We start from the raw sequence: 17,086 nt of genomic DNA, 5'->3' as shown, positions 1-17,086 counted from the left end.
TATATATATATATATATATTTTAGGGGGGTTCACACCTGGCAGCACTCAGGGGTTACTCCTGGTTCGGTGCTCAGAAATCACTCCTGGCAGGCTCAGGATGCCAGGATTCGAACCACTGACCTTCTGCATGCAAGGCATGCAACACCTTACCTCATGCTATCTCTCTGGCCCCTGGCCCCTGGACTATATATATATATATATATTTTGCTACAAGACCATAACTAACAGGATCAAAAATAGATACTACTCCAAATTCTCCAAATCATAAGTGTGCTAAAAGCTGAGATCAACTTAATTCTCTCTCAAATTGACATTCATAATTAAGGAAATATATATTAAAATAAGCAGATACCATTTTTACATTCATATGGACAGAAATTTAAGTTTGATAGTATCTGATGTCAATAAATTTTGGGAAAATAAACTTTACCATATTTTTGGCTCAAATATAATCTATAAAAACTTAAGTAAAAACTGGCAGCAAGGATTTCTGGGTCTTTGACTGGTATGTTGGGGGCTCTGGGCAGGACAGCTAGCCACAGGGCCCCTGGGCTGAACACCTAGTCCAGGGGACCAAGATCCCCCCAAACCTGGTGGGTCTTCAGGGCACGCCTGGTTAATCGGGCCCTGGGGGGAGGGGGGAGAAATCCCTCCCTATGCATCCCAAAACTACAGAGGCGCAGCTGGGCTCAGAACACTCCGCATGCCAGGATTTCTGGGTCTTTGGTATGTTGGGGGCTCTGGGCAGGACAGCTAGCCACAGGGCCCCTGGGCTGAACACCTAGTCCAGGGGACCCAGATCCCCCCAAACCTGGTGGGTCTTCAGGGCCACGCCTGCTTAATCGGGCCTGGGGGGAGGGGGGAGAAATCCCTCCCTATGCATCCCAAAACTACAGAGGCGCAGCTGGGCTCAGAACACTCCGCATGCCAGGATTTCTGGGTCTTTGACTGGTATGTTGGGGGCTCTGGGCAGGACAGCTAGCCACAGGGCCCCTGGGCTGAACACCTAGTCCAGGGGACCCAGATCCCCCCAAACCTGGTGGGTCTTCAGGGCCACGCCTGCTTAATCGGGCCCTGGGGGGAAGGGGGGAGAAATCCCTCCCTATGCATCCCAAAACTACAGAGGCGCAGCAGGGCTCAGAACACTCCGCATGCCAGGATTTCTGGGTCTTTGAATGGTATGTTGGGGGCTCTGGGCAGGACAGCTAGCCACAGGGCCCCTGGGCTGAACACCTAGTCCAGGGGACCAAGATCCCCCCAAACCTGGTGGGTCTTCAGGGCCACGCCTGCTTAATCGGGCCCTGGGGGGAGGGGGGAGAAATCCCTCCCTATGCATCCCAAAACTACAGAGGCGCAGCTGGGCTCAGAACACTCCGCATGCCAGGATTTCTGGGTCTTTGACTGGTATGTTGGGGGCTCTGGGCAGGACAGCTAGCCACAGGGTCCCTGGGCTGAACACCTAGTCCAGGGGACCAAGATCCCCCCAAACCTGGTGGGTCTTCAGGGCCACGCCTGCTTAATCGGGCCCTGGGGGGAGGGGGGAGAAATCCCTCCCTATGCATCCCAAAACTACAGAGGCGCAGCTGGGCTCAGAACACTCCACATGCCAGGATTTCTGGGTCTTTGACTGGTATGTTGGGGGCTCTGGGCAGGACAGCTAGCCACAGGGCCCCTGGGCTGAACACCTAGTCCAGGGGACCAAGATCCCCCCAAACCTGGTGGGTCTTCAGGGCCACGCCTGCTTAATCGGGCCTGGGGGGAGGGGGGAGAAATCCCTCCCTATGCATCCCAAAACTACAGAGGCGCAGCTGGGCTCAGAACACTCCGCATGCCAGGATTTCTGGGTCTTTGACTGGTATGTTGGGGGCTCTGGGCAGGACAGCTAGCCACAGGGCCCCTCGGCTGAACACCTAGTCCAGGGGACCCAGATCCCCCCAAACCTGGTGGGTCTTCAGGGCCACGCCTGGTTAATCGGGCCCTGGGGGGAGGGGGGAGAAATCCCTCCCTATGCATCCCAAAACTACAGAGGCGCAGCTGGGCTCAGAACACTCCGCATGCCAGGATTTCTGGGTCTTTGACTGGTATGTTGGGGGCTCTGGGCAGGACAGCTAGCCACAGGGTCCCTGGGCTGAACACCTAGTCCAGGGGACCAAGATCCCCCAAACCTGGTGGGTCTTCAGGGCCACGCCTGCTTAATCGAGCCCTGGGGGGAGGGGGCAGAAATCCCTCCCTATGCATCCCAAAACTACAGAACCACGCGGGGGCTCATGCCCCCGTGCGTACTTCATGTATTAAGAGTATTCCTTACTGTTATGTTACGTTTTACGTATCCAGAATCTTTATTTTGTATTGTGCCCTTTCCCACATCCCTACAAAGCTCTTTTTTATTCCTTTACTCTCTACCCCCCCCAAACATCTCTAATCTACATTACTCTTTTTAATCAGTAGTGTACAAGCCTTATCACAGACCAAAGCCGTGTATTGTGTGTAACAATCCCAAACTGTTTCAAGATACATAAAATGGACACGTATTTCTTTAGAATATTTTGTGTTTTTTCTCTGACAGCTATAATTCTTACTAAATGTTGTCTTATATAGTGATGATTCTAACCACTTTTCATCTTCTCTTTTTGAGCTGTTTAACAAGGAATCTTAGAGAAAGAGTCCCCCAGCTTAATGCTTATGATTGAACCATAATTGTTCTTATCACCCCCATATGCGCCAAGAACACCACGTGGCATTGCTCCTTTTTTGCATAGGCACATTAAAATGGGGAAATACTATACATATAAATAAGATCCTATCTAATAGAGATTGGTACAGACAAATCTTATAGTGCAAAGGGACCTTACACCCTGAACATTGACATAACGACCTGGCACAGACCTCAGAAGAAAGGGCATTTCCCTGAACCAGGGAAGCCATCCACAAAATATCCAGGCTGGTCTATAGCATCACCTGGAAGCAATCCTCTACCAAGGAAGACTCTATGCTGCTCAGACATTGTCCTGCTCAAAAGAGACTTCCATTAACACTGAGAAGACTTAACAACAACAACGACCTGCTTACAGGACAGGGCTCCCTGCGTTGCACTTTGACTGTGAGGTGAAACCAAAGGACGCTCCACGTCCTGACTTCAATGTTGGATATACAGATTCCAGGATCTTTAATACAGAAGCTTGATACCAACAACAGAGACTGTGTGAAAAATAAAAGTGTGTTGGCACTACAGACAATGTCTTGGATTGGATGATCTAGCTTGCCTGGAGCCTAGAGTTGGTCTTGTGCCAGGAAACTTCAGGGGTCGGGTCTCTTTGTATTTAGGCCAAGGTTATTTCTTTCCATGTCCCTCATATTTTGGTGGGCCTATGCAAACAACAATTGCCACTCTAACACCATTTTTGCTGTGCTCCTTTGACTCTAATCTTTAAAAAGAACCCACTTAAGATTTGAGGTTAACTTAAGCTAATATGCATGAATATGGAAATGTAAAAAAAATGCTATGCCTGTAATGTTTAAGGAGTTATGTAAGTTTTATGGCTTTAGATTGCCTTGTGTGCTGTTAAGAAATACTACAGTGTGTTACAATCTTAATGTTCTTTGGATGAAATTTCAAAGTTGGGATATCAGCAAGGGGACTTCTGAGAATTATGTTATGTATTGTCCTTCCATTGTAACTTTACCTTGTCCTCTTTCTTTGCATCCTTGTTCTCATAATTAAAAAAAAAAATACTGAAGGAAAAAAAAACTGGCAGCAAATAACTTAAAAATTATGCCTTTGAGCCAGCAATTTCAATTTCAATTTCAAACTCTATTGTATGAATACATTTATAAAAGCAGACAATGAAAACGGTCTAAGAATTATTTGTTATAGAAAAGAATGGAAACAACCTAAAAATTTAATCAAGGACCTACAGCAGAAATCTATAACAAAATTATGTGTACTTAAAGAGCCAGAAGTGTCAGCCCTGGGCCCGGAGAGATAGCACAGCGGTGTTTGCCTTGCAAGCAGCCGATCCAGGACCAAAGGTGGTTGGTTCGAATCCCGGTGTCCCATATGGTCCCCCGTGCCTGCCAGGAGCTATCTCTGAGCAGACAGCCAGGAGTAACCCCTGAGCACTGCCGGGTGTGACCCAAAAACCAAAAAAAAAAAACAAAAAAAAGTGTCAGCCCCTAAAATAAAATCAATTATGTGTATAGCCCAGGTCATCACACCAACAGAGAAAAGGAGAGAAAATAAATAAAAAAGACAGATACATATGTATACAAAATTTATATATTATATCTAAATAAATACATAAAACAAACTTCTGTGATGTGTTGGGGAAAAGCAAATTATTCAAAAATACACATATATACATATGCTCTTTTGGATCACACACATACACAATAAAAAAATCTGAAAAGATTGGGGCTGGAGCATAGTACAGTGGGTAGAGCTTTTGCCTTGCATGCAATGACCTGGATTTGATCTCTGGCAACCCATATGGTCCCTCATACCTGCCAGGAGTGATGCCTGAGCATAGAGCCAGGAATAACCCCTGAGCATTGCCAGGTATGGCCCAAAAAACAAAAACAAAACAAAAAAAATCTGCAATGGCATGTAATAAACTTTAATTACTTCTGTTTGTTTAATTGTTTGTTATTTGAGGCCATAACCACAAATTATAGAAGTTACTCCAGGCCATTAGGGGTAGCTCTCAGCAATTTTGGGGAACCAAATGGTACTGGAAACAGCATTCACGGTAGTCCTTTATGCCACAACTAGCAGTACCCAGGACTTACTCCTGGCTCTGTGCTCAGGAATCACTCCAGAGAGTGTAGGAAAACCATATGTAGTGCTGGGGATCAAACTCAGGTTGGCTTCTTGAAAGACAAGCATCTTACCTACTGTACTATCTCTCCAACCCTCCTCTAATAAGTTTTGAGTTGAACTGTGTTGGTTCAAAAGGAAGAGGACATATTTTCACTATATAAATTAGACAACAGACAGAAATTTTAATTAAATTTTTATAATAGCATTGTTTTTTCCAACTTTAAACAAATTTAATTGACTATGAAAATTTTTATATATTTAAAGTATACAACCTGAAGATTTGATACATATACACATTGCAAAATAGAACCACAATAAAGTTAATATATTGCTCACTGCCTCATACTGTCACCATTTCTTAGAGTTTATATTTGAGCACACATAAAAATATATTCTCTTAACATCTATGTGTATTTAAAATGTGCTGACTATAGATACATTGTTGTAAAGTAAATCTCCAAACAATGTTAATCTTAGATAATTAAATATTTGTACCCCTTGACCAACATCTCATATTCATTTCTTAATAATTTTTTTTTTTTTTTTTGGTTTTTGGGCCACACCCGGTGATGCTCAGGGGTTACTCCTGGCTATGCGCTCAGAAGTCGCTCCTGGCTTGGGGGACCATATGGGACGCCGGGGGATCGAACCGCGGTCCGTCTCCTAGGCTAGCGCAGGTAAGGCAGGCACCTTACCTCGAGCGCCACCGCCCGGCCCCATTTCTTAATAATTTAACAAGTTTAGGAGCCAGAGCAATAGCACAGAGAGGAGGACATTTGCATGCAGCTGATCCAGGACCAACTAGGTTTGATCCCTGACATTCCATATGGTCCCCACGCCTGCCAGGAGGGATTTCTGAGCACACAGCCAGGAGTAATCCTTGAACGCTGCCAGGTATGGCCCAAAAACCAAATAATAATAATAATAATAATAATAATAATAATAATAATAATAAATTTAATGAGTTTAATCCATGAAGAAATAAATGTTCTTTAAAATTAATAAATATTGGACTTACCTGGTGAACCCTGGAATTTAGCTCTTTTAACTGCAAGAGGAAAAAAAAAGGGAGAGATCATCATAAAGAATTTTTACACAGTTATTTAATCAACATTATGTTATAGTTTTGAGACCAAACCCAGCTATGCTCAGGGCTTACTGCTTGCTCTCTGCTCAGGTTCAGACCTAGAGGCCTTATGTGGTGCAGGAAACCAAACCCAGGTAGGACCGCATGCTAAGGCAAATGCCTTACCCACTGTATTCATTCTGGCCCATAATCAACATTTCTGAGCACCTACCATGTGCCAAGACATTTTTAAGTCTAAGTTGTTATACTTAAAAACAAAAACTGAAAATTTTTTGCATGTGTGTTAGGCAGAATGGGAGTCCATACCCATAGTGCTTAGAGCTTATACCTACTTTGTGCTTAAGGGATGGCTCTGGAAGTACTCAGGGAAAACCAGGGTTCTCCCTGGTACCAGGCTTCAAACTTGAATTGGCCAAATGTAGGCAGGCACCTTACCCACTGTACTATCTCTCTGCCCAGATTGGAAATTCTGGTCAAAGCTTGAAGGCAAAGTTAGAAGGGTACTTACAAAACAACTCAAATAATCTCATTTAACAAAAAATTCTCTTACCTAACAAAGAGGTAGAAGTAATATTCCACTGTATATATATTTGTACATATATTGTAGTTTGTTTACCCCATTATCTATTCTTGGACACTGGGTTTGCAGATTTTGACTATTGTGAATAGTCATGCAATGAACATTGGAGTACAAATATCTATGACTTGCATTTTTTATTTCCTTCTTGTACTTTTAATCTCCTGAATATATTTTTTTCACACAGAAGTATAAACACCTGAAGGTCAGAGATTAAATCAAGTATTTTTGTTTAATTTAAATACCATGGTTACAAGGTTATTCAAAATATTTTTTCCCACAGATAAAGTTGTTCATGATTGAGTTACAGTCATACAATGTGCAACAATCTTTATCAGTGCACATTGCCCACCACCAATGTCCCCAGCTCCAATCTCACCCTCCCTGATGCCCTCTTGCCTCCTACCCACTCTCTCCTGCCTACCTCTGTGGCAGACATTTTACTTCACTAACTCACTCTCTTCTTTTTTGATACTTTGGTTTGCCCTACTGTAAATGAAGAGGTGCCATGCATGTCATTTTATCCCATGTCAGCACCCAGTTCTTGTCCAGAGTGATCAGTTCCAACTATCACTTTCATAGTAGATCCTTCTCTACTCTAGTTGCACTCTCTGCTCTTTATGGCAACTTGCCTTTTAAAGAAAATCTTAAAACCCTGTTTAATTTTTTTCCCTTTTGTTTTCTTTTTCTTTTTTTTGTTTTTGTTTTTGTTTTTTTTGTTTTGTTTTTTTTTTTTTGTTTTTGGGTCACATCAAGCAGCACTCAGGGGTTACTCCTGTCTATGAACTCAGAAATCACTCCTGGCAGGCTCAGGGGACCATATGGGATGCAGGAATTTGAACCACTGTCCTTCTGCATGCAAGGCAAATATCTTACCTCCATGCTATCTTTCTGCCCCCCTTTTCTTTTTCTAATTTTAAACACTGTGATTTATGACGTTGGTCATAATACAGTTGTTTTGTGTATTGCCAGTAATAATTCTGGAGTACAGAGGTACAGAGGTCCTGAGTGTAGCCAAAAACACAAAACTGAAAAAAAAAAAGAAAATCTCTAACACAAACTTGGTATCTAATTATAAAGACAATGTAAAAGTAGTATTTTTAGTCAAAACTGGAAGGGATTCCAACTATAGCATATAAATATTCGTTATCATCTAATTTCACACTATTATGTAGTTTTATGGAAAGAAAAGATATGTAGATAAGAAAAAGGCATGACTAAATTGAGTCCACGTTCTTTCAGACTCCAGCCAAAAGGAAAAACTCTAAAAACCAGGACTAGACACATAAAATAAGATACACTGAAGGCCCGGAGAGATAGCATAGCGGTGTTTGCCTTGCAAGCAGCCGATCTAGGACCTAAGGTGGTTGGTTCAAATCCCGGTGTCCCATATGGTCCCCCGTGCCTGCCAGGAGCTATTTCTGAGCAGATAGCCAGGAGTAACCCCTGAGCACCGCCAGGTGTGGCCCAAAAACCAAAAAAAAAAAAAAAAAAAGATACACTGAGGGGTTAATATCTAAACACACACACACACACACACACACACACACACACACACACACACACACACACATCTAATCTCAGCTCCTGAATTTCTGGCCTGCTAAAAAAATCCACTCTGTAATGGGCCTTGAGATTACAGGGTATAATCCTAGGATTCTGTATCCACTGACCTATTTTCTCAGGCACACAATAGCTAATCTGCCTTAAAGATAGAGGAAGTCATCACTCTGGACCAGAACTAAGGGCTAAAAGGAGATAAATTAACATGCATATTTTATCAGTAACAGTATTGTAAACCAATGTGCCTAAAGGAGGAGGAAGAGGGCGGAAAGTACCTATCATGGAGTGGGGGTCAGAAGGGAAAATAAGACATGGTCGAGGAAAGGGACAGTGGTGAAAGGATTGGTGGTCACAATAGCCAAGGCACTATAAATGACCCAAGTGCCTAAGAACAGATGAGTGGATAAAGTTGTGTTATATAAACACAATGGAATACTACTCATCTTCAGCTCTAAGAGAAGATTCTGCAGTTTGCTACAAGTTAGATGGAACTGGAGGGTGTAAAAAAAAAAAAAAAAAAGAAAAGAAAAAAAAAAGTAAGCCCTAAGCACCACTGGATATGTTCTACCCTGCCCTCCCCCCAAAAAAATGAATGAGTATGTCGACAAAGATGCTCAATAAATGTTTCCAAAGATGGAATTTTGGCAATGTGGCAGATGAGTAAATATGCTAGAATTAGAATCTCTTCCCCAAATTTATAACTAAATCAATAACAAAGTGAAAGTAAGCCCTGAAAAAGTACCAGACAGCTGGAGGAGAAGTGCCCTTGCCAGAAAGGCAGCAAGAGATGTAGCAGAAGGAAGAAACTATAAATAATATTATCCCATGTGTCCCTGGGTCTGGGACTTGTGGGAGGGAAGCACTGCCTCAGAGCAAGATAGGACTGAAAAGGAAAGGTTTACCTCCAGAGAGCTGCATAACACTGGGGAATGGAGTTCCAGGGCTGAGAGTTGGGGTGAGAGAGATGCTGGCAACAGCAAATACTAGACAGCAAATAAACAGGCTATCAATTGGTGGGTGTCTGAGCTCACTGGATGATTCTGTGGCTAGAGAGACACTGTTCGAGGGTGGAGTAGTAATAGAGAATGGGATGCAGGCAGCTGGACTCCAGGCCTTGGAAGAGACAATTGTGAGCTTATTGGCTAAGAGAGTCCGGCTTGCAACTGACCTTTGGTTATTTCAGTGCTTCTCAAATAGTAGATGCACCCCCCCAAGAGGGGCATGAGGCTCCATAAAGGGGGGCACGTTTGACCTCAGAAAACACTCTCATAACAAGCTAAGCCTCGTGTTTATGTCTCTGTATGTCTCTGGAGCTGAGAGTTGCTGTGTCCTGCTTCAAACGCCACTTCAAAAAGCTATGCATTGCAAAACGTGCTCATTGTAGCCATTAATTCAGACATCACCTCTGCTTAAAAAATCAGCTCAAATTATTTTATATATTTTTGTTTTGCAGATTAAAGTTTTTTTTAATAAAGATACTATTTACAGTCACGCAGGGAGCGCGAAAAATGTTTTCTTCTTCCTAGGAGCCATGACAGAAAATAATTGAGAAGCACTGGGTTATTTAAAGCACCTATGCTATCTCTACCTGGGACCACTGCTGGAATGATATTCACCTGACACATATCTAAAAGAGCAAGAACAGGGTCAGAGCAGTGGCACAAGCGGTAAGGCATCTGCCTTGCCTGCACTAGCCTAGGACAGACCACAATTTGATCCCCCGGTGTCCCAGGTGGTCCATAGCCAGGAGTAACCCCTGAACATCGCCAGGTGTGGCCCAGAAACCAAAAGAATTAAATAAAATAAAAGAGCAAGAATGACTAGTGCTACGTGCATGTGGGGAGAAAGGGAATCTCATTTACTGCTGGTGGGACTATCTAATGGTTTAATCTTTTCATAAAACAATATGAACATTCCTCAAAACACTAGAAATTGAGCTTCCATATGACTCAACAATACCATTCCTCAGAATATCTTAGTAGCCCAAAAAATACAAGGCAGAAAAGCCCTCAGCATTCCAGCACTATTCACAATAACCAGGATTTGGAAACAACCCAAGTGCCCAAGAACAGATGAATGAAGAAACTGTGGTACATCTACACAATGGAATACTATGCAGCTATTAGGAAAAATTAAATCACGAAATTTGCTTATTACATGGAAGGATATGGAGAGTATTATCCTGAGCAAAATGAGGGAGAGGTATATATGTAGAATAATTGCATTCATTTGTGGGATATAAAAAAATAGTACGGTAATAATATCCAGATATCCAGAGACAATAATATCCAGGGACAATAGAGACAAGGGTCAGGAGGACCAGTCTAAGGTAGGAAGCAAATAGTGGGGTAATAATAAAGTAAGGGCAGAGAAGGGACCACAATTTCATATAATTACAGTTGGAAATGATCACTCTAGACAAGAACTGGGGATTGAAATGAAACAGTTATATACATGATACCCCTTTATTAATAATATTGCAAACAACAGTGTCTAAAAGAAAAAAAAAAGAAGAGTGTATATATGAGAGGGAGGAGGGAGGGAGGGAGAGAGAGAGAGAAAAAGAGAGAGAGAGAGAGAGAGAGAGAGAGAGAGAGAGAGAGAGTGAGTCAGCCCCTGAAGCAGGCAGGGAGAAAGGCAGGAGGAAAACTAGGGTTATTGGTGGTGGTAAATGTGCACTGATGAAGGATGTTGTACATTGTATGACAAACTCAGTCATGAACAACTTTGCAATTGTAAAAAAAAAACAGTATTATAAATAACCTTGTAACCATAGTGTTCAAATAAAGAAATTAAATAAAAAAGAAACATTTTCTTCAAAATCTAGCCCTATGTGGCATAACTACTTCCAAAACATACAAGGTCTGATCTTTGTGGTTTCCATTAATGACAGAGAGCATATGAACAAGGATGGTGAAGAGCTTGTAAGGATGCTGACTGAAAATGAGATCAAGGATATAGTCTTGCTTGTGTTTGCTAACAAGCAATACCTCTCCAATACCATGAATGTGAATGAGATCACAGAAAAGCTAGGCCTACTCTTCCTGCAGCACCGGATCTGGTACATCTGGGCCACTTGTGCCACCAGCAGAGATGGACTCTATAAGGGACTAGACTAGCTGTCCAATCAGCTCTAGAACCAAAAGTGAGCCAACACTCTTTGCCTTTCATTCCCCCTCTTCAATTTTCTCCACATGGCAAATGTACATCTTATTGTATGAATGTCAGAAGTTGTTTCATAGTTGGTCAAAATAGGTACTACACCATGCTGTAAATATGCAGACACAGCCTGCCTGCAACTGGGTTATTATTAAATATAGTTTCTGTTTGGAATGAGGCAGTTTCAGGTACTCCTATACAATATTACTCTGTCTTTTCTTTAATTGTAAAAAAGGAATCTATACACTATTAGTATTGAGAAGGGATTTTAGGCACATTCAGTGTCTAGAAGTTGCTGTGACAGACAGGCTCAGCCTGACAGTATTTGACAAGTCCTTTGGGCTTCAAATCTGTTAAGATCCATTTTGAGGTTGGGTATTTTTTTGGAGGGAGGATGGTTTGGGGAGGTTGTTTGTTTTGGGGCCATAACCAGCAACACTCAAGGGTTACTCCTGTCTCTGCCCTCAGGAATCACTCCTGGTGACCATACAAGATGGTGATTAACCCAGGTCAGCTGCATGCAAGATAAGTGCCCTCTCCACTATACTCTGGTGTTGGTTTTATAACTCAAAATCAGTGCATTTTTTAAATAATGAAAATATAAGAGTGGGGTTAAAGTGATAGCACAGCAGGTATTACACACAGTCAACCTAGGTTCAATCCCCAGCATGCCATATTGTACCACAAACCTGCCAAAAGTCATTCCTGGCAGGTTTTTAGAATAAAATTTCTTAACTATATTTAAAAAATAAAGTATCAAGCTATTATTTCATAGCTCTTAGAATAAGGGCCAAACCAGGAACCACAGAAATAGTTCAGCAGAATAGAACAGATTATTTGCATGAGGAGGGACAGGTTTCATCATCAGCACCCATGGCCCCTGAGTACCAATAGGAGCAATCCTGAGCAATGTGCCAGGAGTAGCAGCTGAATATCACCAGTGGTGGTCCGAAACTAAAGAATAAATGCCAAATTTGTATCAACGAACTCCAATAATTGTTTAAATAAAGATATTAATATAAAAAGTCCAACAAGACCAAAATACCCAATAACATGTTTTCAAGATCATGTTTTTATTCTGTACCTATGTATAAAACAAGAGATGTGGTACTCTGGATTGAACTAAGTACCTTTCACATTTTAGGCATGTGTTCTACCACTTGACAATCTCCTACCAATTTATTTTTTAATCTCAAGATTTTTTTAACTTTATTGATTGGTTAGTTGTTGGGCCACACCCAGCAGTGCTCAGGGGGTTACTCCTGGTTCTGCACACCCTGGCAGGCTATGGGACCATATGGGATGTTCTAAGGTTGGGATCTGGGGATCGGAGTTGGGCAGTCAATGTTTGATCACATGAGGTTTAAGTCAAGTCTCTATAGTGATTGTTCAGGGAGGAAGGCACCCTTGCACTATAAAATTATGAGTTCTTTATCCCTTTTAGAAAAGAACTTTTTGCTATACATAAGATTTCCTCATTTTAGTGTTCCTATGCAGGAAAAAAAATACCAGATTATATTTTTGGTGCAATAAGCTATACAATCTCTTTGGTCTGGTTTCGACCTGAGTTCTTTTCTCAAGCAAGAATTTCTACTAGAATTTCCTGCTAAGCAGAACCAAAACATTCCCCCCAAAAAGAAGAAAAAGAAAAGAAAAAAGTGGGAATGGCAGGCTATCTCTACATATGGAAATAAACACTAAGTTATAATTATTAAGGATGTAACATACAAAGAAATTATAGATATCTCCATTGAGTCTTTTGAGATAGTCTGGGTGGGGATAAGATCCAAGGCACATTTTCATCTCACACTGTTTGTCTTCTGGATTCTGAAAAAATGGTTTGCAGAGTCAGGGTCCTCAAGTAGTGTCCTCAAGATGGGGATCCCTCTGGAGCTGAATCTGGTAGCAGACAATAGTCCATATTGAGAGGAGGTGGGAGAAAGATGGCTGCTCTGGACCCCGAGTGAGATTATTCTATAGCTACCATTCTACCTCGGACTCATTCCACTCAGCATAATTCTCTTCATATTCATCTATGTATAAGCAAATTTCATGACTTCATTTTTCCTAACTGCCGCACAGTTGGTAAATTTCATTTATTTGATACTGTCATCCCTATAGGAGCACACAAATTTAACAGAATAGACAGCTATAAGCAAGAGTTTACTTAACTTTCTGCCATTATATTAATGATCTTTGGAGATACAATAATTTTTCACATATATGCTTGCTACTGTACTTGTTTTTCTTTAAAATTTTTCTTCTCTTACTTTTTCTTTTTTATTTTTTCTTTCTATTCATTTTTAAATAATTTTGCTCTCACTTACCTGGAAACAAACGTATTTTGGTCAACTATATCAACTATGTCATGCATTTTCTTTAAATAAAGTTAAAAAAAAGAAATTAAAAAAAATAGTTTGAAAACCTCTAATAAGCAAAAAAGGTGACAATTCAGTAATTGGTTTGAAACTATGAAGTATTAGAAGCCACTTGAGGGCCCGGAGAGATAGCACAGCGGTGTTTGCCTTGCAAGCAGCCGATCCAGGACCAAAGGTGGTTGGTTCGAATCCTGGTGTCCCATATGGTCCCCCGTGCCTGCCAGGAGCTATTTCTGAGCAGACAGCCAGGAGTGACCCCTGACCACCGCCGGGTGTGACCCAAAAACCAAAAAAAAAAAAAAAAAAGAAAAAAGAAGTCACTTGAAAATATATGTGAAAACTAAACAAAGCAGACAAATGGCTGGAACAAATGTACTGTGGGTAGGAAGCTTTCTTTGTATGTGACTGACCCAACTTCAATGGTCTCAGATTCTCTAGTACCCTGAGTACGGCCAGGAGTGATTCCTGTGTGCAGCACCAGGAGTAACCCCTAAGCAATGCTGGGTGTGACCCCCAAACAAAAACAAAATAAAAAATAGAAAACCAAACTAGACAGGGAAGGGTCTTTGTTAATTACTGCATCAATAATTCTAATCTCATAGTTAAGGAATCATTAAAATATAATAAAGCACCATTATTTGGTATTTGAGGATTTATTGCCAAACATATGTATGATATAATTAATATTTATTGATTGCTTGGAATGAGCCAGCATTTTTAGCAGAACTTTAATCTAGATTTTTTACAATCTCTTATTTCTGCATAATGGATATTTCTTACTTTGAATGCTATTTCCATAGGTCTATAAAACTTACTTTCTTTTTTTTTTTTTTTTGAGCTCAAACTTTCTATTCTATTGCAATCAATCATAGGAGGAAATAATCTTTGGTATACTAAACATTCATTAAAACACATTTTTTTTGTTTTTGCTTACAACTTACTACTGGTATTGTGTTTTTTTTTTTTTTTTTTTTTTTTTGGTTTTTGGGTCACACCCGGTAGCGCTCAGGGGTTACTCCTGGCTTCATGCTCAGAAATCGCTCCTGGCAGGCTCAGGGGACCATATGGGACGCCGGGATTCGAACCGATGACCTTCTGAATGAAAGGCAAACGCCTTACCTCCATGCTATCTCTCCGGCCCCTTACTACTGGTATTGTACACAGGAATCACCATTGGTCATTTGGAGGACCAACCATGTAGGATGCTGAGGATCAACACAGTGTCAGATGCATGCAACACTATGTACTATACTGTCTCTCCTTACCCCTGCAAACACACATAAATAATTTGTGGACCACACCTGGCAGTATTGAGGGCTTAGTTCTGGCTCTTCACTCAGGAATCATTCGGTTGGACTCAGGACCATATGGTCTTCTGGGACTGAACCTCGGTCAGCTGTGTGCAAGGCAAGCGCTCTACCTTGATACTGTTGATACTGTTACTCTGATCCTCCCGTTTTAAAAACTGAGATTCTGTAGTTTACAATACTATTAATAATGCTTTCATACACATAATTTCAACCACTATACTTATAACCAGTTTACCACTTCTCTCCCTCAAGGTCCCAACGCCCCTCCAATTTGAACCTTCCCAACTCAATTTTATGGATAAGTTCTCCACTTGTCTTTGACTTTGTTATATTTCCACGTGTCTTTATTTTTTTTTTTTTTTTTTTTTGGTTTTTGGGCCACACCCGGCGGTGCTCAGGGGTTACTCCTGGCTGTCTGCTCAGAAATCGCTCCTGGCAGGCACGGGGGACCATATGGGACACCGGGATTCGAACCAACCACCTTTGGTCCTGGATCAGCTGCTTGCAAGACAAACGCCGCTGTGCTATCTCTCCGGGCCCTCCACGTGTCTTTAAATCCCACATATGAGAGAGATCATTCTGAATCTATCCCTTTCCTTCTGACTTTACTCAACATGATGTCCTCTAGTTCCATCCATGAAGCAAGTGCTTTAATTATTGGAATTCTACCTTGTTCTTAGTTTAAAATCAGGGGTCTCAAACTCAATTTACCTGGGGGCTCCAGGAGGCAAAGTCCGGGTGATCCTTGAGTGCAAAGTCAGTAGTAAGCCTTGAACATTGGGGGGTGTGACCCAAACAACTAAAACAAAACAAAACAAAAAAATATTCCTCTAGGGCAGGGCCACAAATGTTGTACAGCGGGCCTTGAGATTGAGTCCCCTGGAAATTATCTTAAATAGGACCAAAAAAATTTCACTTACAAGATAATGCTCAGTAAACCATTTGACTTAATATATGTATCAGAAATTAAGAACTTCCCAGTGGGGTATTGGATACATTTTAATTAATACTAAGAAGTGGTTATAATTTGTAACTATTTATTTTGTTGTTCTGAGACACACCTGGTAATGTTCTTGTCTCTGCACTCAGGAATTATGGGTGGCAGTGCTCAGGGGACCATATGGAATGCTGGAGATTGAACCTGGGTTGGACATGTGCAAGGCAAGCACCCTACCCACTATACTATCACTTGCCCCTAATTTATAACTAGTTATATATATAAGCTATATATAACTAGTTATAACTTATATGAGTATTATTATTTTGGGGCCACACCCTGTGGTTCTTATGGGAGTTCTGGGGATCAAACCTGGTTCTCCTGTATACAGTGCATATGCTACAACTAACTTTTAGTTACCACCATGACCCTGACCCTGAGATAAGAGATTTTAATATGTGGACTTTAGATATGATAGTTAAATCACTAAATTGAATAAGTTAAAATATCTTGGTTTTTCTTATACTCTAAGCTAACCTCTAAGAGTTTCTTGTCTAGTGAAGGAATTAGGTGGAAAGACAACTAGACTGACTCTGTTGTGCATAGCTAGGCTTGATTACTATAAGTAGTAACCATAGAAATATGATGTGTATTAATGTAAACTGTTACAGCTGAGTTTTATTTAGAAAACATTAAAAAAGCTATACTTGAGCACTTGTACATTTGCAGTTATAACTTGGATTATGTTTACTTTAGAATTAGTCATTGGCTTTGTTAGTTGAAGCTTGACGTAAGTCCTTGTTTGTCTTTTGGTTTGAGAAGGAGTTTACATGTAGTCAATTTTGTTGATTCTTTAGGATATTGATTTACGGTTTTCAAACATAGGGCAGTATATTTTTATATACTGTATCAGTATTCTCTTTAAGCCATGATAAATAGCTATGAAGTAAAACTGAAGATTGGCAATGATATTTAAGACTTTAAGAAACATAATGTGGGGCTAGAGAGATAGCATGGAGGTAAGGTGTTTGCCATTCATGCAGAAGGATGGTGGTTCGAATCCTGGCATCCCATATGGTCCCCTGTGCCTGCCAGGGGCGATTTCTGAGCATAGAGCCAGTAGTAACCCCTGAGCACTGCCGGGTGTGACCCAAAAACCACAAAAAAAAAAAAAAAAGAAAAGAAACATAATGTGGGGCTAGAGAGATAGCATGGAGGTAAGGTGTTTGCCATTCATGCAGAAGGATGGTGGTTCGAA

At 41.2% G+C, this 17,086-nt stretch overlaps 1 protein-coding gene across 1 annotated transcript in view; it reads right to left on the bottom strand.

Annotated features, from left to right (window-relative positions):
* UNC13B (unc-13 homolog B) overlaps positions 1–17,086 on the bottom strand; it is a 246,002-nt gene that overhangs the window by 191,361 nt on the left and 37,555 nt on the right. The window contains exon 2 of the mRNA XM_049772923.1: positions 5,836–5,865. Within this exon, the coding sequence (XP_049628880.1) occupies positions 5,836–5,865 (30 nt within the window). The remainder of the gene's footprint in view (positions 1–5,835; positions 5,866–17,086) is intronic.

The sequence above is a fragment of the Suncus etruscus genome, chromosome 1 (assembly GCF_024139225.1).
Source record: "Suncus etruscus isolate mSunEtr1 chromosome 1, mSunEtr1.pri.cur, whole genome shotgun sequence".
NCBI lineage: Eukaryota > Metazoa > Chordata > Mammalia > Eulipotyphla > Soricidae > Suncus > Suncus etruscus.
Note: the sequence above shows the minus strand (reverse complement) of the source record. Positions and strands in the feature narration are given on the sequence as shown.